Source organism: Aptenodytes patagonicus, chromosome 1 (genome assembly GCF_965638725.1).
Source record: "Aptenodytes patagonicus chromosome 1, bAptPat1.pri.cur, whole genome shotgun sequence".
Lineage (NCBI taxonomy): Eukaryota > Metazoa > Chordata > Aves > Sphenisciformes > Spheniscidae > Aptenodytes > Aptenodytes patagonicus.
The window spans coordinates 84,729,008-84,754,054 of NC_134949.1; the positions used below are offsets into that span (position 1 = coordinate 84,729,008).

The 25,047-nt window shown below is 37.3% G+C and overlaps 1 protein-coding gene across 6 annotated transcripts; it reads right to left on the bottom strand.

Moving 5' to 3' along the window:
- Window positions 1–205: 205 nt before the first annotated feature.
- Window positions 206–24,988, bottom strand: FERRY3 (FERRY endosomal RAB5 effector complex subunit 3). Of its 6 annotated transcripts, none has more exons than XM_076345327.1 (15): window positions 24,887–24,954; window positions 24,043–24,170; window positions 23,242–23,436; window positions 22,827–22,972; window positions 21,246–21,427; window positions 19,467–19,566; window positions 19,251–19,372; window positions 16,846–16,952; window positions 15,899–16,096; window positions 12,375–12,482; window positions 11,156–11,224; window positions 9,388–9,590; window positions 4,298–4,355; window positions 3,033–3,100; window positions 206–1,621 (listed from the first exon to the last, which is right to left on the bottom strand). In XM_076345327.1, the coding sequence occupies exons 3-15, from the start codon at window positions 23,417–23,419 to the stop codon at window positions 1,529–1,531; spliced, it is 1,632 nt and encodes a 543-aa protein (XP_076201442.1). In that variant the 5' UTR covers window positions 23,420–23,436; window positions 24,043–24,170; window positions 24,887–24,954; the 3' UTR covers window positions 206–1,528. The 6 variants fall into 6 exon arrangements, with proteins under 6 accessions (XP_076201442.1, XP_076201415.1, XP_076201434.1 ...); XM_076345300.1 differs by having other exon boundaries at window positions 12,354–12,482; XM_076345319.1 differs by having other exon boundaries at window positions 12,354–12,482; window positions 24,043–24,121; window positions 24,887–24,945.
- Window positions 24,989–25,047: the final 59 nt, after the last annotated feature.

Sequence of the window (25,047 nt, forward strand, 5' to 3'; positions counted from 1 at the left end):
ATGCAGGACTCAATAAAAATACTAAGCTAAGAGTTCGTTAATTACATGGTGACTTTATAAACGTCACGAACTGATTAATATTCCTTTGATTCTCTGTGAGAATTTTAAATTATGCAGTTTCCCCAGAACAGAGCTTTGCAATCTTCACATTTATCAAACTAAATGATAAGAATAATAATTTAAAAAAAAAAAAACCATATCACACTGAAAATAGAAAATAATTTTATTTTTATTTGGCTTCCAGGATCTCTAGTTTTCAAGTGCAGAATTTCAGCAATACACAGAAAGAGATTTCAGATTCAAAGCCAGCTCAGCCAGGATTCCCGTGCTTCCTACATAACAGAACTGCGGACTTCAGAAAGCTACCTGGGACCTTCACCACCCCAGCCGCCTCGCTGTAAGCCTGACTCTTCTGGCAGCCCCGAGAATCCCAGCTCCAGACAGGACTTTCCCTGTGCCCAGCCTCTGCACTGAAGGATTGCTTCCAGCCGCCTGGGTCCACAGCTGAGTTCAAAAAGCTCGACTGCCCAAGATGGGGGGAAAATAGTTTCCAACCTCCCCTCTGCCCACCCGTCATGGGGAGGCAGGAGGGTGTGGGCTTTTTTTTTTTTTTTTTTTACAGTTGTTTTTTTTTTACTGGATTCAAGTTTGTCCCAAGAAATTTCATAGCTGCATCCTGAGCTGTCTCCCCGGCATTTCTGATTAGATTGTTTAATCATAAAACATGAATAATGAATAAGCAGCAAAATATACCTGTACAACAGAGTCCAGAACACTACAGTGTTCCTATTAAGTTGTTCATGCGACAGACTTGTCAATGTGAAATCTTGAAATAAAGCAAAAACTTCACATAGTAAAAAAAAAAAGGAAGAAATAATAATTAAAAATTCTAATTATTGTCACAGGTATATTATTTTGATTTTTCTTTTTTTGTTTTTTAAACACTTCCGTGATTTACAAAATGCAGCAGGTTAAATGCTTGTTTCATGTGTTTCGTTTTGCAACAGTAAAATGGTAAAATGAGGCAGTAATACATTTTATTTTGTGGTCACTGTGACCCTGGAAAGACAACCGTGACTAATTACATTGAAGTTATTCTAAGGAGACACCTGACATTGTTCATATCTTTTTAAGTATCACTGAGCAAATTCAGAAAATGTTTTTAAAACTCAACACCCTGAAGCCCACCCAGAAGATCCTATTCCTACCATAAGCCCTTATTCCTACTACTTAAGTATGAGAATTGCTTATATTTCTGTAGATTACATACAATAAGTTACATTGAATGTCTTTCAGATAAAGGTGATGAATTCAACATTAATATTCTGCTGAAACAGAAAGCAAGAGGCAAAAGTCAACTGCTAACACCCAAGTACAGACAGCATTTATCTCTTCTTGCGACATGATTCTTGAAATTGCAACAAATACCACTTCAGGGTCATCATCCCTCAGAAAAGAGACATTCCATTCCAGAATCTCTGTAATCTCATCCTTCGTCAACAGGATACATCTTACTGCTGCACAAAATTCAGTGCTTAGAGGTCAGAGTCAATGTAGAGGATACTCTGAAGATTTGCGGAAGCATATTACTCAGTTGGTAAAACATTTCCTCAGAAATTGTCTGGAAAAAAATTATAATTAAAAAATACACCAGTAACCTTTGGCTTTTTGCTGTAGTTTCATAGAATCATAGAATAGTTTGGGTTGGAAGGGACCTCTAAAGGTCATCTAGTCCAACCCCCCTGCCGTGGGCAGGGACATCTTCAACTAGATCAGGTTGCTCAGAGCCCCGTCCAACCTGACCTTGAATGTTTCCAGGGATGGGGCATCCACCACCTCTCTGGGCAACCTGTGCCAGTGTTTCACCACCCTCAGCGTAAAAAATTTCTTCCTTATATCTAGTCTAAATCTACCCCCCTTTAGTTTAAAGCCATTCCCCCTTGTCCTGTCGCAACAGGCCCTGCTAAAAAGTCTGCTGCCATCTTTTTTATAAGCCCCCTTTAAGTACTGACAGGCTGCAATAAGGTCTCCCCGAAGCCTTCTCTTCTCCAGGCTGAACAACCCCAACTCTCTCAGCCTTTCTTCATAGGAGAGCTTTGGAAAAATTTGGAAGAGTTTGGAAGAATTAAGTCTCTCCACTTTGTTTCTTGATATTTAAGAGAATTGCTGTTTTTCAGAAGACCACAAAGATCGTTTTCAAACTATGTGTTATAATTCTATTTAATTCAATCAAAAGGAAAAGATGGACCTAAAAATACTGTTTGTGTATTTATGTGACATACCTGTTTCCAGTAGATTTCTTGTTCTAGTAATTGATTATTTCTGCCTAGCATAAGCAGGACAGTGCTGTTTGTTATCTACAGGACTCCTGCTCTCTGAATTCCAGAATTAGACTCAACTTCACTACTTAGTTTGTTCTTTGCTTCCTCCTTGCTCAGCCATTTACTACTTTGTCAAGAAATATGCGTTATTTCTTTCCTAACATAACTCCAATTTTTACATTACTTCCAGTACTGCTTTTTAGAAGAAATAAAACTTAGTGCTGGCCACCTTTGGAAAACTTCCTGTCTCTGAAGATCAGCTAGAACTCAAATCATTTCAGAATCTTAATTACAATTAACTTCAAATACCTAGAGTCATTAATGACTTTGTGGAAGCATGACTGAACTCAGTGCACATTGTTAGACAATATGACTAATAAACGCCTAAACTTATGTAATGCAAGGTTAGCCCATCTCTTCAGAGTAAGTAATAGCAAAAAAGCATCTTTTTCAAAGGTGATGTATTCACCATTTGTAAAGATGACCTTCCCACTTTGAAATTTTAGCATCCTCAGAAGATACTACAGGATATCCAAAAATACTAACCCCTCTTATTCCTGTTTTATAGGCAAGGGACCAAAACCACAGTGATTAATTTAAGCTCACACAAAAAGAGCAGGGCATAGCAAAGAAATCAAAACTAGATCTGCTGACATTTAACTTCTTGTTCCAACGGTCTCCTACGTTAGACATGAACTCGGTTTAACGTACCTGTGGTACCAAGAACTGTACAGTCCGAGAAATTCCTCCATCCCATGAGGCCATTTCCATCATGAAACCTAAAAACCAGCATTCATACTATATGCATTACCTATGCAATCTTCCCCGTCAATTACACCGTTATCAAGCAGTGAGGGAGTTTTCACATACAATTAGGATTTTAACTGCCTTAACTAGGGATATCGTTAATCGCATTTAAATGAGACTTGGCCAGTCTCCTGACTGAAATCTGCTTTAACCGGAAAATCTAATGAGTTATGGAGAAAATCAATATACCCTTGAAGAGCAGAATAACCAGTCCTACTGTACAGCAGAGTGCTAGCCAGCAGAAGCGAGAGGTTTCTCCAAATATGCGTGTTATGAGTTCTTTCAATGGCTTTCTTTCATTGAGAAATAGCTCTTTCCTTTAGCTCTGATGTGATCACATCCACGTGAGCGAGTACAAGCCTGTTGCCAAAAGTACACTGACAACCTGGCAGCAACAGAAACTACCTGGACTGACTTATATGGAAAAAGCTCCGCACTCCTTTATTGCTCAAGTTAAGCTACGGCATTTTTATGCTAGCATTTCCTTACAAATGAACTACAAGGTCCACAGGAACACACTAGTGGCAAATAAAGATACTCAGAAAAATACTTTAACGAAAGTGGCTGTGCGGATGATATTCCACTGTGAATTACTAAAGGTCACAACAGGAAGAGGTTCCTCGAGTAGGTGGTAGAAAGAACATTAACACTACTAACATTTTAAATACTCTAAATGACTGGTTCAAGTACTTAAGTGCAATACACAAGAATGCAGTAAATAATGCCACTTGGAAAGACAGAAAACCAAGTTGAGTCATGAGGACTTTCCAGCAAATTAGCGTATAAACTACTCTTGGAAAAATGTGGGGAGTCCTTATTGTTTGAGGCAATCAAAATACAAAAGACGCTGGAAATTATACTGTAGAGAACCACCAGCTCTTGCCCTCCTTCAGAGATTGCTCAAAGCAGCAGTAAGGGCTTTTTCTTCTATTGTCTACGTTTAAGTTGTAAAGACACTTTTGAAACATTTTTAGTCTCCATTTAAGCGTCTGAGACTATTTCCTGGTAGGACAGTTAATCATTTTAAAGAGACAATATAGGTGTATGTTTTAACAAATGATAAATTATTGAAAAACACCTTTTTTTGGGAAAATATACAGCCTGAGCTAAGGCTAGATGTCACCAAACGCAACACAAAACAAACCCAGCTGAAGCATTCACTAACATACCTTTGACACACTTGAACACAAGCTCTGCCCTCTTCAAGCACCATGGAATGGTCATTTCCTAAAAATTAATAAATGAAAAGCCTCAATGTCCAATGGATCTAACCAACAAGAGTAGCAGGGAAGTTATTAAAAATAATACATTTATGCCATAGAACCACGTTTTCCCATCAGGTGTTCAAGCAGCATTACAGGCCACGAAGAGGGTTCAGTTTTCCAGAGTATTCTAGGCAGGTGGTATATACCTTACAGGTGACCATAAAAGCACTGCAACTGCTTATTGGTAGGAGAGCCCAGTGTCAGAACAATTTATAAATTTTTAAGCTGGGATGTTGAATAAAAATATTGTTGACAATCCTATTCAAGTAACTGGAAATGGGTCTTTTTAATTCCCCTGTGGAGCTTCAGAAAAATGTATAATATCCAATGGATAACTGTTAGACTTGTGCTTCAGCTAGCCAAAGATAGGCTCCTGACCACATCTTAACAGCAGTAACTCATGATTCCTAGTTATTCTTGATGATTCTGGTTAAGGTTTATTGGCATACCCACCGCCTTCAGTAAAAACCTTCTCTCTAATACTGGAACCAGAAGAAGCCCTTCTCCCCTAAAGATGCACTTATGTTAAGAATTAAAACAAACAAATCCACCTTCATCTGATGGAGGAGTTTCAGATATATAAAGAGATAGCAAATTCTTACCTAAAGTTAAATACCAAGATGGGATACGAAAACCACGTATCTGCTTTAAGATATCTTAAGACATGGCTACAAGCACCAGTCTAAATAATTTAAGTAATAGTTTAAACGCTTTAGTACATTAAACATTCTTTGGCTGTATGTTACAAAAGGAAATATATCAAGATGAATATTCCTAGTCAGAGACAGAATGACTGTCACTGTAAACACTTCTCAGAAAGAAAATAGCACTTATTTGTTCTGATGTACTTGTCAACATCAAAATGAGCACTTTCTAGTCTGAATACAGGAATATAGAAGTGGAAACAAATTTATCATTCTATGTACCTTTTCAAATTTATGCTTTACATAATTTTCCATTCGGTAAAGCCAGCCTTTATTTTGCAATGCCAAACACTGTGCAATCTGTCATTTTCAAAGAGCTTAATTTCAGTATTTTAAAAAAGTTATTTGAGAAGCAATGTTATCTAAGAATGCCAACTGATAACACTGAAACAGTATACTGAACGTGGCTGCATTAAACAACTACCGAAAGCCAAAGTTCCTACTTAGGTAGGAGTATCTCCTGCCATCCCCAAAATACGTAATACGTTAAAAACAGCATAAGCTAGAAATGTCTTTTCAGAAAACTGTCTTTCATGATGTAAATCACTGCATCAATAGATGCTGCTTTTAGGGTATACAAAACATTAGTCAGACAGAACAGCTTTTTTTTTTTTTTTTTTCATTTCTAAGCGTTTTGGAAGAAATACTTGGTCTTTGTTATAATTTATCTGCCTATGTGTGCTTTCTGTCACAAGTAATGTAGGCGTTTATTGTTAGTTTTGATCACTGTTTTGGCTTAGGTAAAAAACAAGTGTCTAAAAAGAAAGGTCCTGTTGCTCCGAAGGCAACTCAGGAGTACCTTGCGTAATCAATGAAGGGAACTAAGCCTTAAAAGGACTGATCAAAACAGCAGGATATGACACTATTCCTTGGACTATTTCAGAGGAACATAGATGTTAAATCTTGTGGGCACTCAGGGAAATAACAGGTTGAATCCAGAATGTCACTGCATGCAAGCCACAAGAACTGAAAATGACACAGTAGTGATTCAATTCTAATCCATCTTTAAAAATCTAAGTTCTCATGATTTGGCCATGTTATCAGGATTTTTCTCTATATGCAAACTAAGCAACAGTTCTGGAAATGATAAAGGATCGGCTAAGTACCAATTCAAAATACAGTGCAGGGGATAGGAAAAAAAAGCAAACACCCCATCTCCTATAGTGAGTTTTGGTTAATAGTATTCAAGGAAGTAAAAAAAAACCAAACACCTGGGACTTTTTGTTTTGTTCAGTAGCAGAGACTACACCTCACTCCTTTTTAGGATGCAATGAGTTGTTGTCAAATTAAGATTTCTTCTGCTTGTTTAAAAAAAAAAAAAAAAGGCCAACTTCACTGATCAGAAAGATACACTACAAACCTTTTTATTCAAACAAATTTGTGACAGACTCACTACATGGGGCTGCCACTTTTATAAAGCTAAGGGCTTGCGCCTTTACAGAACAATGTCATAATCAGGTAATGAAAACACTAAAGTCCATAAACATCTTGTGGGACAAAGATTTCAAACCAAATTTCAATGGTTAATTTTAGTAAGTTAAGAATTAGCAAGATGTTTACTCAAAGTATATCTATGCAAACCCTAAACACTGTATGAGCAGCTATACCTTTAAAGGCAGAAAACTCAGATGAGAAATATTTGAGGTTAACACACCCATCAATAATCTCTCTATATACATAAACCATGTTCATAAACATTTGTTACACAGCTTATACTCCCTTCATTTCTACTTTTCTTCAAAACATTTTTGTCTTAACTTATGGTAATAGAGACAGCTGCCTGAGATCCCTGAAGAGTCACATTTTTCTCAGTGTTGCTGTGTAGACAGCAGCAATGGCTCCTATATTGAAATTACCAAGGAGGTGTGCCAGCTCGAGCATTTTTAGTGATGCCATGCTATTACAGCCATTTCATTCCCCAGTTTACGTATCAGTTTATAGCAGATTCAGAACAGTGATCAGACAGTAACACCTCAGTTGTCCTGAATTTGAACTTGTCTGCTTTTGCCTTTCTCAAGTATCAAACCCAGTTTCTTTCCTTCATTTAACTTACTGACCAGAACAGAGAAATCTGTTTTTGTTATTTTCATCATAAGAAAAACTAAGGAAAACAGAATTCCTAATTTTTTTCCATCAAAAAAAAATTAGCTTTATATGAAGGTCCAATAATAATGAAATGTAATGGCTTTATTGAGATCGATACACTCATTACTTCTGTGAGTTTATAAACACCGCTCTTCCATCCATAAAAGAAGAAAACCTTTGGGTAAAGCACAGAGAAAACTCATGATGAATGCCTGTCACAGTGAAGCATGCAAACATCTCTGCAGCTGTGCTCCTGGTTAACCACTTTACAAAAATGTTTTTATGTAGGTGGTAAATGCAGATTCAAAACTGGGGCTGCTGAAGGCACCAAGTTCAGGCTAACTTTCAGAAATCTGTTATTACTCACTTTTCCCTCAACAACAAGTTACATATGCATGTGTTTCAAATTAGAGCAGCCAGCTGCAAAGCACTGTAATAAGCAATACTGCTAATGCAATTCATACAATGCAGTTTTGGCTAAACATACACTTATCATACAGGTCACTTTCTGCTTACTCTGCAGACTGAAAACTTAATATAAAAGGTAAATTGTTTTACCAGGACCTTTTAAGAATCCAGCGCTAGACAAGAAGATAATTCTTCAGTTTCACACATCCAAGCCACCACACACTCTCAAAGCACGTTGAACACTTGGTCTTGTGCTTTATTTGTATTTTAAAATACAGATATGCAAATGAAAGCTAAAACTAACAAGGTCTAAAGAAAAGAAGAAAGAAAAAGAATATAGTCCAATGGCAACTTGATTTAAGAAAAAAAGGTCAATAAATTTATGAAATACAGTAACTGGGTCCTGTGAGTAACCCAGGCTGCTGTCCTGCAAGTTGATTACTTGCATTTGTGCCCAAAAACGGTCTTGATACCAGAGACAAAAAAATTCAGAAATAATGCCATCTGTTCCTAAAAGTCTACTTTTATGTATGGAAGTATATTCTTTAGAAGCTTCATTACTGGACATTTTTAACTTTTGCATTGCTTACACTTTCACAATAATAGACCCTGATCTTGCAAAAGGGGGCCGCTTCTACACTGTGTTCCAATGAAATTCTGTTAAAAAAAAGTCACTGTTAAAGGTAATCCACTGGTGAGCCTTTATCTTGCTATGAGCCAGGCACTTTCAAAGAAGGAAAGACAGTATTGAAATTTACCAGTGAAAAATCAAAGGGTTATTTAAAAAAAAAACACAACAGAGTATAATTATCCATGCAAGGGTATCAGTAATGGCAGCATTATCTTCTTTTTCTCATTTCTTTAAGTTTATAGACTTTTCACCTCCTAAGGAGGTGAGGCATATGGCTGTACTGCCTGTCCACTGGTTCTCTCCCTGCCTCCTCACACCCTTTTCTTCTCTGCTAGTATCTTGTGGGCCAGATGTGACAGAGGAAAGAGATTGTCAACGGTATTAAATTACTATGCACTATGAAAAGTTACAGTGGAGTAAGAGACAAGCTCTACACATTAGTGTCCCACTGAAGAAGAGAATACAAAAGGTCAGCACAATAAGTAAGCACATTTGTATCTACAAAGAGCCTCAGCAATATGCTGCTTCTTGCCCAGCTGGTATTTGGGGGACTTAGAGAGAAAATGGACAGAAATTAAGGATGCAGGTGATTAGGCAGTGAAGAAGGAGACAGTTCAGAGCAAAGGTGAAATTTGGTTGCTGCTGCGTAGGGCTGAAGTGGTGTTTAGGGATACAGAACTCTAAGCCAAGCTTTGCTAGTTCTGCTGCTCATAAAACTTAGTTTTAAGGTCTTCTAACTAGCAACAATTGAAACCGGGGATCTGCTATCACCATTGCATCAGCGACTCTGAAGGTATAGTTTCTAAGCAAGAGCTGTTGCCAGAAGACTTCCAGGCATGTAGTTAATGGAAAACACATAAAAACATCTTTCATTAATACTTGTGCAACTGTGCAATGAGCTGGATCAAGGAAGTGAAGTGTCCAAAATGCGGGGTGGGAATAAAAAACCAAAGTGATTCAGCTGGCTGAAATGTTTTTAACTGGTTCAGTTCCTTAATTTGGGTCACCATACAGATACGAGTGCCAGAACAATGATGTGGCAGGAGCCTGTGACCAGGATAAACTGTCCCATTTGGCTTAAACCAGCATGGGACATACCCATTGCAAAAATCACTTTTGTTCCATCCTAGAAGATAAAAACAAACGAAATCTTTACATTTACTTACTTCTGACATATCGTGCACCAATAGGAGAGGAATACTAATGGTAGTAATGTCGTGTGTGCAGCAAACTTTGAGAATGTTTCTGAGTCCCATAATTGCAGGATCCCGAGCAGTTATGTTACCGGATCTTACATTATCATCCACACAGAGGTGAAAAGCAACATGAATTTCAGAAAGATTTGAATGGCGTGTGATGTAGAATTCTCCTACAGAATAATATAAACCAAGAAGGCAAGATATCATGGTAGTGATCTGTACTGAAATACAATTGTTAGGCAATGCAAGGATAGGGTCAGTTAAGACAAAAGGCAAATACAAATATACAACAGAGATCAGAACACAGACATAAGGAGATAAAAAAAAAAAGTTAGAAACCAACTGATCTAAAATCTCTTGGAATATCATTGTTTTGCATTCATCCTACACTCACTTCCCTGCTTTGATGGGTTTCACTAGCATCACAGGCACCTGGTGTAATAAGACATAATAGTGCCAGTACAGGCGGATATGATCTATATATAGCACGAAACAGAAAAACAAACACAGAGGAGCTGTAATACTCAAAATATATAATGTAAGCACTGAATTGCAGACAGATGTGGGAGGCGGAAATACCAAAAATGGATGGGTTAAAATAAAGGATGCAAAAAGTCTGTGGAAAAAGATAGGGGGTTATGTAACAACTGAGATACGTACTGGAAGACAAAGGTATCAATGACCATTAGAATTTAAAATAATTCATAGTAACGGGAAGATTAGTTACGGAGTTGTTTTCAAAAAGTTACCAAGACATCTTGTTGGGGGTATTTTTAGACTTGGTATTCATTTATCAAAAGGTAGAGAAAGAGTAAGGGGCAGTGAAATGCAGGTCTCTCCATTTTACCTTTCTGCTGGAGATCAAAAGTCTATACTAGAGTCAACAGAAAAGCAGGTATGCAATAACCTGTCTCAGGTCAACAGATAAACATCTTTCTTCAAACCTATTTTCACTGGTCATTTAAGATACTACCTTTGTACTGGGATGGCTAAAGAATGGGTATGTACTCCTTTCTGATGACTGCTAAGGAGGTGGTAATCCCTAGCAATGACCATCTAAGAGCAGTAATACACAAGCCACTGCCACAAGATTCACCCGAATTTATCTGTTAAGGACCCAAGTTGATTTATAATCCACTTATACTAACAAGATCCAAGGCAATCATGAAAGCAATTTTAAGAAGCCCTCTTATTCAACCATGGATCGTATGGATTTAACTCCTTCCCCCTCCAACTGTGTATTCATCTTCAAATTCCACAGAAGCTTTCCTTACTAAAAATCACAATATATTACGGAAGATACTTCCCCTTTGAGAGGAATGGATTTGTACATTCTCAAAGTTAAAAAATACATTCTAAAATGCTTTACTGTATCACAACAGTGACATATATATAGTTATTTTAAAAAATAAAATTAGTTGCTAGTATTTAAGTTTCACCTTTTCCCAAGATGCTCAGAGATCTTTTTTTCACCCTCAAATTCTGAAAAGAAATTTTAGGCATAGAGAAGTTAAGTGATTTGCCCCAAGTCACATGATGCAGTGGCAAAGCTGGGAATAGAAACCAGATGTCCTGACACCCAGTTCTCTGCCTTAGCCACAAGAACATCCTTCTCTTCTGATTGAGGTCAACTCAGGTTTAGTTTATAATTTATGTTCTGACTTTAGAGCTAAAAATGTGCATCTATAAAACACAATTTGCTTTAAGAAGAGGGGGAAAATGCAACAGAACTTACCCGGCAAAATATTTGACTGGTTTCGTTCAATATTCTTTAATTTATCTTCATTTCCACTAATTTTGTTTTCTGTATATAAATACATAGCACAAATATTAAACATATCATCTATTAATTACGCTTTGGCATGAAAGTTTGATGTAGTGAGATAATATCTGGCTTGAATTTTTACCATAAAGCTACCATAAAGTCCCCAAAAAGCAGGAGGATGGACAGGAAGTGTTTTTGCTATCTTCAATAGACACTGAACTGAATCCTATCTCAAATCATTAGCTTTCTTATTTAATCATCCTACAATACCTCTTCATTTGGACAAAAGAAAACACAATAACCTCAAACATAATACTAAACTTTCCAAATTGCCCCCACAACTACATAGTACGTTGCTATTGCTTTTTAAATAATGTAACTATTTAAAACGAATTTGTTCCTAGTATTACAAGAAAAAATTTAGAGATTTACATAAATCAGCAGTATAAAAACAGCTTTCAGTATTTTCCTCAAGACTACAGCAATATGCAGGTTCCTAAGAAAACTTGTTTCTCTATGTACTCTTATGAATCTATTCATGTTACTGACGTATTTAAACCACATAAGTAGTTCTCTGCAACAAAAACAGAGTTTCATGATGTACGAGTACTGCCTTAACACCATGTGGTCAGAAAATTTCACAGCCATTTGTAAATATAACTGCAAAGCAAACCATTCACAAGGATTTGGTCAGCACTGAAAAGTGTACACATTTAGTCAATTTATTATTCAGTTTTTAGCGTTCACTTACAAGGAAGGGAAAAAGTCATAACTCCTCTTCTGCAATTTTTAAAGCTTTACATTTAAATAGAAATAATCAAGTCAAGTCAGGCAAAGTCTGTGTTGCTACAGACAGCTTAAACTGCAGAGGAAAGCACAATGGCCCCAGACACTTCCCATGCTGTTAAAGTGTGATCAGAACCTAAGGACTTATACTTTTTTTTGGGGGGGGTAAGGTATGTCTGTTATGGCAGCAAAGACATCATGTGAACATGCTGTCTGTGAAGAGAGAATTTCCTGCAGACTTCTCACAGTTTATCGATAAACTAGAACATTCCATTTTATAGATGAGGTAACTGAAGAACAGTGAAATTAATTTTCCCGTAACCATAAACACTCAGCTGACCACTATTCTATTTCAAGGAAAGTAATTTTGGTTGTCACTGACCATGATGTCTTTTCGACTTACTGCTACGCTGTGCTCTGGCCTTAAGTACAACCTTCTGGACAATTTCAAGCTGTTCTTGAATTCCAGGAAAATGGAAATCCGTGCATTCTTGGCAAACAGTTGCAAAATCTAGGGAAAAAAAAGAAGAGATTAAAATCCACGTCATAAGGCTGTGCTTAGTAACATTACATAATTCTGCTCTACTGTTCAAGCAAGGCCAGTTACAAAGGCAACCCCCCCCCCAAAAACCACACAAAGCCCTGATGTACTCCTCTTTAAATTCTAAAAAAATTATAGCAGAGACAAAACTTTTTTTTTTTTTGAAAGAAATTAATTGCTTGGGGGAAAAAAAAAACCACAACCTTGAGTACTGCTGCTTTTCAAACAAAACCACCCCAACCAAAAAAAACCCCAAATAATAGCAATAAGATATGTGCATTAAATGTAATTGTGCTTTAAAAATGATGTCTTATTACTAACAGTCCTTTAATCTGTGATACTTTATTAAAACATACATAATAGATACTTCCAACAGCAACAACAGCATTCCAGTTTGTTTTGAAAAATGAGAGCTATTAATGAAATTTATCAACAGTGTATCTGGAAAGCTGGAATTACAGTTCTTTCCTTTTAGTTCTCAAAACACAGCTCTGAAAGCTAAAAAGTGTTATCAGCTGAAAAGAGCTGCAAGTTCCTTTTCCTGATAAGCAAGTATTATGTTAGACTTGGAAATATTATACTGATATTTAGGATCATAACATATTGCCTCTGTGACTGGTATTCTAAGCTCCTTATGCTAATGTCCAGCTGTCTCTCGAAGCAAGTCAACAGGAGGCAAAACAAACTATTAGCAATGAGCTGGACTATACTAAGCAATTGCTACTTACTTCCTGTTTTGAGGTACCTGCTCTAATCCTCCTTAAAGTTCTTAATGTACTCTGATTACCTATCTGGAGAGCACCGTATACTCCTGTGAACAGGCTGCGACAAGAACAGGCAGGGTAGAGAGGAAAAATCTTAATGTATTTTATCTTTTTATATGAAGTCTCCATCATAAAATCTATTTTCAAAAGACTTTATTAAATTCTGGTGTCCAAAACCAAGGGAGAAAGAAGCTCATATTCCAAAAGATTGTGTCTTCTGTGTGTAGCAACATAAAATAAGGTCACAAGACATTTTATTTGAAACAAACAAATGAAAAGCCTCTTATATTTAAATTAAAATTAACTTCAATTTTAGTTTATCGTTTGTCTGAGTGTGCCACACCTACTCAAAACCTGAGTCATTAGCCCTACAAAGTCCTAATATGAGAGACTTGAGCTAGGCAATGCATAAAGTATATAAACAAACTTCATTTAGCTTAGAAAAAATAGTCTGAATGAAATGTGCATGTTGAAAGTTCATACATAAGTTCAAGTTTCTGTTCAAGGATGTTTTCTAGAGATGTGTCCAAATCTGATTTCAAAGGTATATTTTGCTAGTTACCATTTACACATTGTAAGAAATACAGAAAACATTTCAGTCGTGGTTTTCTGTCTTGCAAATACCTCACATACATCCTGAATTTTGAGACAAATGGAACCATTTTTGGATAACAGATATACCAAAGATGCAACATCAAAATGTTGCAACAGAACTAACAAAATACACTAAATGAAGCACATTCTTAAGCTTCCTCAGGATAGAGCTAAACAAACAAGGTCAACCAAGTAAGTTGCAGGACTTTGTACGACTGGAGCCCCTCTCTGTTTAGTGCTTGCCGAGTGATTGCTGTTGCTCAAAACAACGTAAAATGCTTGGATAAACAGCGTGCTCACATGAAGCTCATTTACTCCAACTACCTTTGAAAATCTCAGAGGTTTGAAGGAGCTTCTAGCCAATCACAAAATAAAGCCTATTAGGTTTGTATTTTTCCCCAGCTTTAAAACAGAAGCAGAAATTGTTTCTGCACTTTTGTAATCCAGAAATTTAGACTGCACAAGCCACTACCTCTCTATTTAAACAATAGCATCGATGTATTATTTAAAGGTCTTTTATATAGCAGTTTTATGAACCTTTGAATCCCCTAGCGTATTTATTTCTTAAAGAGCCTTTTAGGAAGGAGAATTGGTTCTGGCTAGTGCTCTTGCAACAAACAGCTTTAACAGTTTAAGAGCAAAGTCTCCTCTCAAAGGTGTTTATTACTGCTCTTCTGCCAGAAGCTACCACTTTCACCACAGAGTGGATTTAAAGAAATGTGCCCAAACCTCAGCTGCCGCCTATAGTGGTTTGGGGTCTCAGTACAACCAGGCATTCGCTGATGGTTTAAAGCAATATATCTGACTAGGTCAGAGGAGCTGAGACACATTCATTTCTGCAACATTTTTAAAAACAATGGTGGTACAGACAGCTGTGGAACATGCCCGCAGTTAAGTTCGCCAAAGTCCCTTCGGAACTCAAAGAAATAAAAATATATTGAGGATTATATTTTACAGATTGTGATACAGTCCCTTATTATCTGTGGCTGCAAGATCTAATTGGTGGGTAGAAGATGCCATTTTTTGTTTAACAGTATTACTTAAATGTCCATCTTCTCTCGTCACCTAAGATTTAGTATAAAAACAAATCTTCTCTATTTGTTATTAATTTAAATATTTAAGCAGTAAAAAAAATAAGTAACTGAAAATGAGTAAAGTGTGAAATAATATTGTCAGAATTAAGCAACTTGGAAACCATAAACAGCACAAATGCAACTGCAATTTTTACTGATACACTTCTCTTCCCTTTTTGCTACAAGCCTCATTCCACACTGTTTTCAGAGAATATCAACACCAAAGTCTATTTTTTTTACAGCACGCTAGAATAATGACAAGTAATAGTGGCTCCAGTCAAAAAGACATTTCAAGTGTAAATATTTTGGTATTAAACTTCAAGAGGAAGGTGGGAAAGTCAATGATGTAGTTCAGAGAAAGCCTCGGTGACCAAAATTGGAACAGGAACAAAGACATGTTTCATTGGTTAACCTTGATACAAAATACCTTCATCATAGTGTCCAGTTACTCAAAAGACATGCACTTAAAATGGCTGCTAATCAAGCTTTCCAGGAGTAGGCAAGTAATATTCCTATTGTTCATTTTTAATGGAAGTCATAGTGCTGCAGATATCTAAAGTACATGGTATTTTTATACATTTACTTATCAATTTAAAATCTTAGCGTATTTCATTTTCATCTTTGCAAACGGGTTTCAGTATGCTGAGCTGACATTGGAAAGTTATAAGCCCCTACTGATAATAAGTCAGTCTAAGGCAGGGAAATCAACATTGAAGCATTCACTCTAGCACGTTCCTTATTCAAACACAAAACCTAGGAAAGAGGTGACAGATATAACACCACACCTCTGTCCCCAACCCTTATCCGTATCTCTTTTTGCATTTGTTACCGTGTCCAAAACATCAGGGTCTCCAGTAAATTTTAATTTTACAGGGAATATTTTTTGTGAGAGAAGACAGCAAGTTTAATTGACATTCATTTTCACTGACACGATATACCCCATTAGAGGACTCACCTCTTTTGATGCCGCTGTATGAACTGATACGGTTATCTACCAATAAAACCAGGCCACAGAGAGAAGTTGAATAGAGAGACATTGCAGTTTGAAGTCTGTGAAGTTTTACTCCACTTCGATGATTGCGCTTATGTTTACAGAAATCCAGCATATCAGCTCTCAGTAGTCTCAAGTTATGCATGGTCTTCAACTGAGCTCCTGTGCAGAATATAAATTATTTTAATACATACAGTAAAAGAGGAAACTCAGGATTGTTATTAAAATGCAAGGGATCAAAGTGCTCCTGTAAGTTTTGTGAAAAAGATCTATAAGGGAAATATAATCAATAATGCTCAAAGAAAGTTCTTAACCATATATTCAGTTTTACATACATATCAGCAATTTACAAAATAAGAGTAAAAATGCAATATTTTCACATACCGTCACAAAGCAAGGCTTATCTATACGCGAAATGAGCCTTGTTCCCTATTATAAGGCTATGGATGAAATACTAATGCAGTCAAAACAGACAGTGTAAGAAGTCTCTGTTGCATAAACAAAAAGTAAAAACTTTAAGCATCTATTCTTCTGTTAATTTATCGTGGGAATTGAATTCAATACCCACATTTTCTTACCAAACATAAGAAAAGTTAAAATATAAATTTTTAACCACTATGTGTTTTGATGTTAGCGTGCTTTTCTAGGCTAGTCACCTTGCTAGAGTGGATAAAAACTTGCTTCTAGAATGTTTTCCATGAAGTGTATTTCAGGTAGCTAGATACTGTTTGATACAGTTTATACCGTACTGTGCTTCTCTTACATATGTAAAGAACAAATACAGAACAATTACAAACTGTATATATTACATACATTGACGGTTAAATACTGTAAATAATACATGGCTTAACTGCATTATTTATTAGCATCTGTTATTATGTTTGGTTTCTGTGTCAGTCTACTTTACTTACCCAAGTGAATAGTAAAACTTTCTTCTAACAGCCTTTGCTCTTCATAAATTCTTCCATTTCCTTCTACAGATTCTCTCAGTTGACTGGGCTGAACCTTAATTTCATCACTAAAATAATGAGAAACGTACTGAAAAGTTTATCCCAATTTTTGTTCAAGACCAACAATATCTTGTGAAAGCTATCCAAAGTTTTCTCAGCTAGCCTGTGGAAACCAAGAGACGAAACTTATTTGAATGAACTCCACTCATCTGAGGTTTTACCTTTCTGGCATGCAATATTCCAGGTGCATACCAGCAGGAAGAGTAGACTCCACTGTTAGATTTACATTACCTACCTCATTTGTAAAGCATTCTGAGATTGAGAAATAAAAATAAGTCACAATACCTAGTTATAAAATAATAAGAACATAGGAATAAAAGGAAAAAAAAATTAATTCTTCTCAGCCTATTTATAATAGCTAAAACCCTATTTATAAAGTTACTAGTCAAAACATTTCTTTTTTCCCCCCACATAAAATAGGAGGTTTTGTGAAGCCAAGTCAAATGCTCCACAGTGTTCAAACTTAGCAGAAAGTATTTCAGATATCTGTTTTAATTTTTTTGCTAAATTCAACTGTAAGTGATATAAGTACTGTTTCTGCTACATGAAAGAACATGAACATCTCTCCAATTTGTTTCTGCATTGATGAAAAGTTTCTCTTTGTTTTCAAAGTGCCTAACCTTCAAAGGTGTTTTATAAATTTGCAAGCAATTCCACTAATTTGCAAATGCCTAGTGATGAGGTAGAACTGAGATACACCGTTAATAAATATAAATACACACACATATAAGCAACTAGATGCATAAAAATATATATGTGCGTGTGTGTGCGTATATATTTATCTTTGATGTCTACATATGTGTGTAACACACATGGATTTTTATCTCTCACTTTTTAAGCTTCTAGTTGCCCTACTGTAGACTTCCTGTGCATTATTTTCAAATGCACGAGGGACCTATAGTTTTCGGGGCTCAACACAAGCGGAGAGATCACACTTTCTGCTAGGGTATGTGAGTGCAATGATTCAAATACTATCACTTCACATCTGTTATAAGCATCCAAGATTATGAAGCCAAAACATCCTCACTCTCTCTCAGAAGTCCTTGCCTCTGGACCTCTAGCAGTCCATCTCTTCTAGCTTTCAGCTCTTAACGAACTTCACCTTGGTCTTATTTTACAGTAGTAGAAGGCCAGGACATGGGAAGATGTTCACAGTGATAAGAATGAATAGCCTTTGTAATTTCACTATCTTTAAAGCCTATGGAAATAATCAACAAAGCTAACATCAAAATTCTGTGGAAAAATATTTTAGGATTGGGCTTAGAGCTTGAAGCAGACTGTCATTACGGCAGTGATGTTTTACCTGGTCACTAGGTTAGAAAGAGGCCAGCTTGCTTGTGAGCTATGCAGTCCTAGGACATTCTGGGACTAACCCAAGAACTTCCAAAACATAAATTCACAGACAACAAAATCCCGAGGAAAGTAGTGAGAAATCTAAACATATAGCGTCATCTTCCAATATCTTTCCCCTCCTCTTCCTCTTCCCTCACGTTCCATACACTCGGCTTCCTTATCCCAAAAGGAAACACTTAAGAGAAAGCGATGAAGTATTTCACGCATTATGATCCATGCCTGTCTCCTCTTATCACTGGCATCTGCTTTGTTCAAAGGTGTTGTGTTTCCCATAAATTCCTTACTGCATCCACCTAAATCTACTCAGACAGGCTCTTCTACTAACGTGAGGCATGAGAAAGCATCAGGTTTTACGCCTTCTATTTTCCAATTAGTAGCAAAGGTGGTGGTTACTAATGATAGAAAATAAGGATCTCCAAGTTACAAATTCTGATTTCCCTGCTATTTCCTCAATCAGAAAGCTTTTCATTCAACTCTCACCACAAGTGTTCACACTAAAAAATTCCTTTTTTTTTTTAGCTGTCCAGTGATGTATACATAAAACAAACAAACAAAAACCACCAAGAAAAAAAGAGGCTTATTCATTCAAAATGTGTGATACTGTTACCATTTATTAAGCTACAATTATTCTGCAGAACATCCTTAAGTGGTAACAGGAAGCCTTGTGAAATAGTGTTAAAGATAGACATTGTAAATAAAGGCAAAATAGGAGGAAACCCCATTCAGCTCAAGTTGTAGTTTAGTGCATTACACCACTTTCTGGTACAGACAGGTTATAACATTACACAATGAAGAAACTCCTAAAAATATAAATATTTAATTATGGTGGTTTATTTGCCTTTGATTTGCTTTGATTATCCTATTTAAATGGCTAATCTGAAATACAGTTTATATAAAAGCAAGTCCTTTGAACTATTACAGATGGAAGCAAGCATCACAGAGGAATTAAATACCTGACTGAGCTGTTGTTGGGATTCTTTAGGTCCTGATGAAGCTTTATCACCCATTCCTGATATTCCTGCTTCTGGATAGCAGTAGACTGTTTTAATTCATTGGTCCATTTGTTCTCCAAATCCTAACAAGACGACAGTGTTAATTTGAGTGTTTTGGGTTTTCTTTTTAAGACAATTATTTGCGTGACGTATTCTAGTTCACTGAACTTAGTTTACCTGCTGAGATTCAAAATGCTGAGCCGCTAATGAATTTACATCTTGGTCTGTTAGTGATTTCCCTAGCTCCTGCATCACCTTATCCATTTCAGCTCCTTGTCTGAAAGAGGAGCAAACGTAGATTTACAACAAGCAACACTTTCAAAAAACTGGCAGAACACCCCATTGCTGTTGATACAGTTACTGATACAAAGATCAGCTGTATCAGTCAGCTGGTCAATGCTCATCACAAGCAGAGATACAACTGAACACATAGCTGAAAGATACGTCATGCAGTACTTTGTCCATCTGCTCATTTTGGAATTGGTATTCATACATTTAAATTCTGCCCTCACAGCTATCAAAAGAAGGCACGACTACCTCCAGATACTCTAATACAGCACTTCACTATCCTTACCATTAGAAGAGTTTTTGAAATGGACCTACTCAGTCCCTTGCTTTCCTCCCGCCCCAACCACAGATGATGAAGACAGGTAAACACCAGAAGTAAGCTAAACACACCTATTTTTAATAGCCAGATGAGCTTCCAGCTCAAACTACATTCAACAAGGGGACCTGGAGTTAAAGAGCTGCCCTGCTATCATCAGTTCATCCAATACCTTGTCCCTCCTTAGTGTTCTTAATCCCTGGCTTCACTTAGTCTTTCACATTCAGCCCTTTCTTCAGCAAGGAATCGATTTACCCTAGCACAGATTTAGCAATGAATATCCACAAAACAAATCTGAGTTGAGGGTCGGGGATTGCAAGTCAGCTCCCGTGTGAACAGAACAACACCTACACTCATCTGGGATAGTCTCAGCTGCCACCGACATATGGAGTTTCTTGATTATGACAAATAGATATGATAAATTCCACCAGAGTCAACACACAGCTATATCACACTAGAGCTCTACAACATTACTGCTCTTAGGATTAAGTGCTCTCCCTTCTAGATGCATACTTGAGAAGAGTCAATAAGCAGCAAAAAGTTTTGCTAACACATTATTGGCAACGTTTATTCCCAAATTAGAGATATGTAAGATTCAGTCTAGAAGAAACTATATAAACAGGTATGCATTGTATAATGTGAGCTTAAACAAACACAACTCGAGGAATATTGCCACTTAGAATGCTAAAACATACCTACTTAGAATATGCTGGCATCTCACAAGCTTCCCTAGTATTTAGTGTCTATACTGTATCTACATTTGTGAGCATTCATTTTCCTTAACCGATTTAGTCTCAAAAAGAAAAAGAAAACTCCGCATTGTATGTGTTCCCTCTTGTGGACAAAGCAGCCACCTGCAACTATTCAAGCTTATTCGGAAACTCGGGATCCCACATAGACTTTCCCAAATTTCAAACTCAACAGTTTCCGATTTAAAGTTGGTTCAAGTCTTTTGCTCATCTTTTCACCCCATGGAACTTCCAATTTTTCATTTAAATTACATCATAACAAAGGCAAAACATGGTACGTACATATACTTCATTTTCTAGATATCCTACGCACTTAACATTGCTATACCTCTTGTAACGTGGATAGAACAATGGAAATCAAACCTTACGTTACTTTGATGGCCTTAGCTTTCATTATTTTCAGTGACTGAGGAGAATATAAGATAGTTGACCCTAACAATATAGGCTAAGTTTTATATGACTTTAAAGAGGGAAACATAAAACTAAAATAGGGCTTACACAGACAAATACAAGTTGACACGCGTTGTCCTATGAGTTGTATACACCCAGTGGCATGCACCTCTATTTAACGAGAGGGGAAAAAAAAAATAAAAGAAGGAATACCTTTCCCGTAGTTTTTTCAGTTCCACATCTCTTTCACTTATTAATTCTGAGATACTAACAAAATAATTGTGTTCCAGGTTTAACAGCATTTCAGAAGCTGGAGAATGTATCAGATCATGATAAACATCTGCAAAATCTTCATCCCAGCTGGTTTCTTCAGGTTTTGCATATTCTAACGTTGTCTAAAAATTATAAGAGATTTTAAAGCATATGGTACCTTTTAGGACATATAAGGATCCCTCATAATGGTGGGGCAAAACCAACTGGGCACACACACTGTGGCACAACCTTCGACATATATGAATTATCTTTCCTAATTTGAGCTTTCTGTATTCTGCATTAGCTTTAACATTTTCTCCCTTCCCATATTCTTTCTCTTTCAAAGCAACTAACAGTAGAAACATTAAGGTTTTGACTACAATGAGGAATTACCAATTTTCAGCCATCACTAACTTGGAAAGAACAATACTATCTACAACAATATTTGCAATAGATGAATTTTAGATAGGGCCCAAAACACCAGCTGTGCAAACAAAAATGTTTTCCTAGAAAGGATGACTAATCTCTGATGTCACTAGAATTTGATCAACAACACTGATTTAAGAAAAGCCATTGGTATTGAACAAAGAATGGTCCAAAGATGCCAGTTTTGCAAGCTTCTTTATACCGAAACACTCCTTATGTTCGCAATCACTCCCACCAGATCCAGCTGATGAATTAAGATTGTATCATTGAAGTGTAGGTTAGAAATGATCTAATCCTAACCTTTGCGCTCAGGCTAACCTATTCATAGAAACCGCTAGCACGGAAGACTGTAAACTCTTTCAACGTTTTATCACATTCCCATGCTCGCCCAACACAGATTTTTCCTTCTTAAAGGTTAAGCTAATTTCATTTTGTTGACATTCATTAAGGCAGATGATTTGCTTCCAATTCTCTTTATAGCAGATGTATGTTTTGGAATTTTTCACAACATTCTTCTATATTCTATGATAAGCAAATTCAATTCCTATAGACTTTTCCTCAAATGCTGCAGTTTCTGTCATTCTTTTTTTCTGTTCGCTAGGACTCCTCCAGTTCTTTTGCATTCCTCTATTTTGAAGATCACATGCAAAACTGGACGCATTACTCCAGCTAAAGCCTCATCATTGCTAAATAATGTAAAATACTCACATGAACTCAGAAAATGAGCTGAAAATTATCTCCCAACTATACACTTTCTCTTTGGAGCCTTTATTGCTATTATTGAGATTTAGGATAAGAGTACCACTTTCCTATCTCTTGCTTTGATTCTAATGCACTATAACCCTTATGTCTATTTTTGCTTGAATATCACTAGCTATTTACCTCTCAATTTTGTATCTTCTGACTCTACTAAACTCAGGAAAAACCTGACTGAGAACTTGTAGGATAGAAAGACTTAATGATCACTTTCAGATAAAACGAAAAAACTGTAAGAATTGATAGTGAAAGTGAATTTCAGTGTAATTTTGCATCTTCACAGATGTGATTCTGTCTGTACATGTGCACACACTCTCACAAAGCAAGTCCTGAATATTAACTTTTCAGCCTTAATCTTACCTCTTTATAAGCTTTAGCCCAAGTATCTGCCAGCTGGTTTATGTCTACTTTTCCTGATTTCACTGCTTCCAGAGCCATTTCAGCTTCTCTATCATAATCTTTTATAGTTTCCTCTTCTATGAACTTATTAAGAGATTGCTTCAGGTCTATTATAACAAGAAGAGAATGGTGCATCAACAAAACATGTCAGTGGAAGTATCGGTAATCATCTAGGAAACAAAGTTTTTCTGAAAACCTTTTACTTGGGCATCTTACTTGCTAGTACTGACAGTAGTTTTCTTTAATGTTTTGCTGTTTTAAAAACAATTTTTTTAAGACTGTTCTAGTAAATACCCTTCTTGTGGTTTCTTAAAGCAGGTTGTAACACACTTGTGGACATGGATATACGACACTAATTTAAGAAATAAATTCTTACCATTTTCTATAAAGCATGGCAGATTGTGCAGAAGCATTAGACGTCCATGCAAATGACTAATATTCTCTTGCACAGGGAATTTGAGAGGCACGGTAAGCACTAAATGTTGATTTCCAGCATTGAATTTGTACACATAGTCTCTCTCCCTAGTGCAGGTCTTTCCTTTATTAGGCTTCATCTTCTGGAGTTGATTTCCTGCATTAGAAATGAAAATAACATGAGTTATATTCTTGTAAAATCATAAGTAAAAAATGCTAACTAAAAACATGGCCATGTTAATAACAGCTTCTGGCAAGAAAACTTAAACCCCCAAGTTTTTCATAGATACTCATCTCAATTTTGACTTCCAAATACATAAGTTGGAACCGAAGCATAAATACCAGTTTCCAAAACACTGAATGCTTCTAAACTGTAATTGAGTGTATCAACATATGAATTTGGGTAATTACTCTTACAAATTACAATATAAGCCTCCTGACTTAAAGGCAGAACCAGGACAGAAGGAATCCTCATAAATAGCAAACTTTAACTGAGACAATGTAACTGCTGCCATGCATGTCTCAAAATCTGAAATCCTTCACAGTGCATTAGGATTTTATTTCCTCCTCCTTTCTGCGGGTGGTAGGTGACTTGGGGGTGTGTGTGGAAGTTTGCAATAATTTTTAGAAAAAGCTTATTTTGTCACTTTGTAACTGCTTTAAGATAGATTGTCATTATTTTAAAACAATACCATTAAAAATAAGCCAAAAGAAAAGCAAGAGAACTGTCTACAGGATGAAAATACAGGATGGAAGCACATACCTGTGTCAGTAACTTTTTCCCTCCACTAAGGGCTCCTCCGCTCATTTACGTTCCTCTTTTTTGAACATTACCTGCAAAGCTGAACGCATTACTCCAGCTGAAATCTCCCCAGTGAAACCTCCCCAGTGCTAAAAACCATGGTCCAAGAAGAAAAGCAGAAAACGAAGGAAAAAAAAAATTGTATTTTCCACAGCAAAATTCATGGGATCAGTTTGTAGTGTTGTGGTTGGTTGTTTGGTTTTTTTTTTTATTGTGAACATTTTTCCTACATGCTGGAAACGGATTAAACAAATCAGTTACAAATCGCTCCACGATAACAACAAAAATCTCAGGGCAACCGAAGCTAAACCGAGGCGGTCTCCTGGCCCGTCACAGAGAGGGATTTAAACGGCGCCACTTGGAAATACAAAACTGAGGAGCGTCTTTCTGCTACTCCCCGACAAAACGAGGTTTAGTGGGGAGGAAGAGGGGGGGATGAGGTGACGGCCGCTACCTCTGACCCCAGTGCGGCCGAGCAGCCGCTCTGCCCCAGCAGAGAGGGCCAAACCCCCTCTCCACACCGGCGCTGGCGCCCTCAGCTCCGCCACAGGCTCCGGGGTGCCAGACCGGTGGCCTACGCCAAGAGAGGCGGCACTACCTCGCGTTACTGACAAAGCAGAAGCAAAGCTGGCGGCGGGAGGGAAAGGCCTGCAGGATCCCGTCCCCCTTTACCCCCCTCGGGAAGGCTCCAAAACCCCAGGATAAACACAGCCCCTCAGCTCGGATGGGGCAGCGCCCACAGGGGCGGGAGCCGCTACCCCCGCCGCGAAGGGCAGGAGCGGCGTCCTCCTCCCTCTTCGCTCACCTGGGTGCCGGGCGAGGAGGCGAGGGGGGCTCGGCCTCGGCCGCCGAGGAAGGCGGCGGCGCCGGGAGGTTCCCGCCTCCCCGTTAGAACCTCCGCCTCCGGAGCCGCAGATTCGGCACCCGCCCGCTTTGTGGCGAATGTGCCGGGCCGGCGACCGCGCT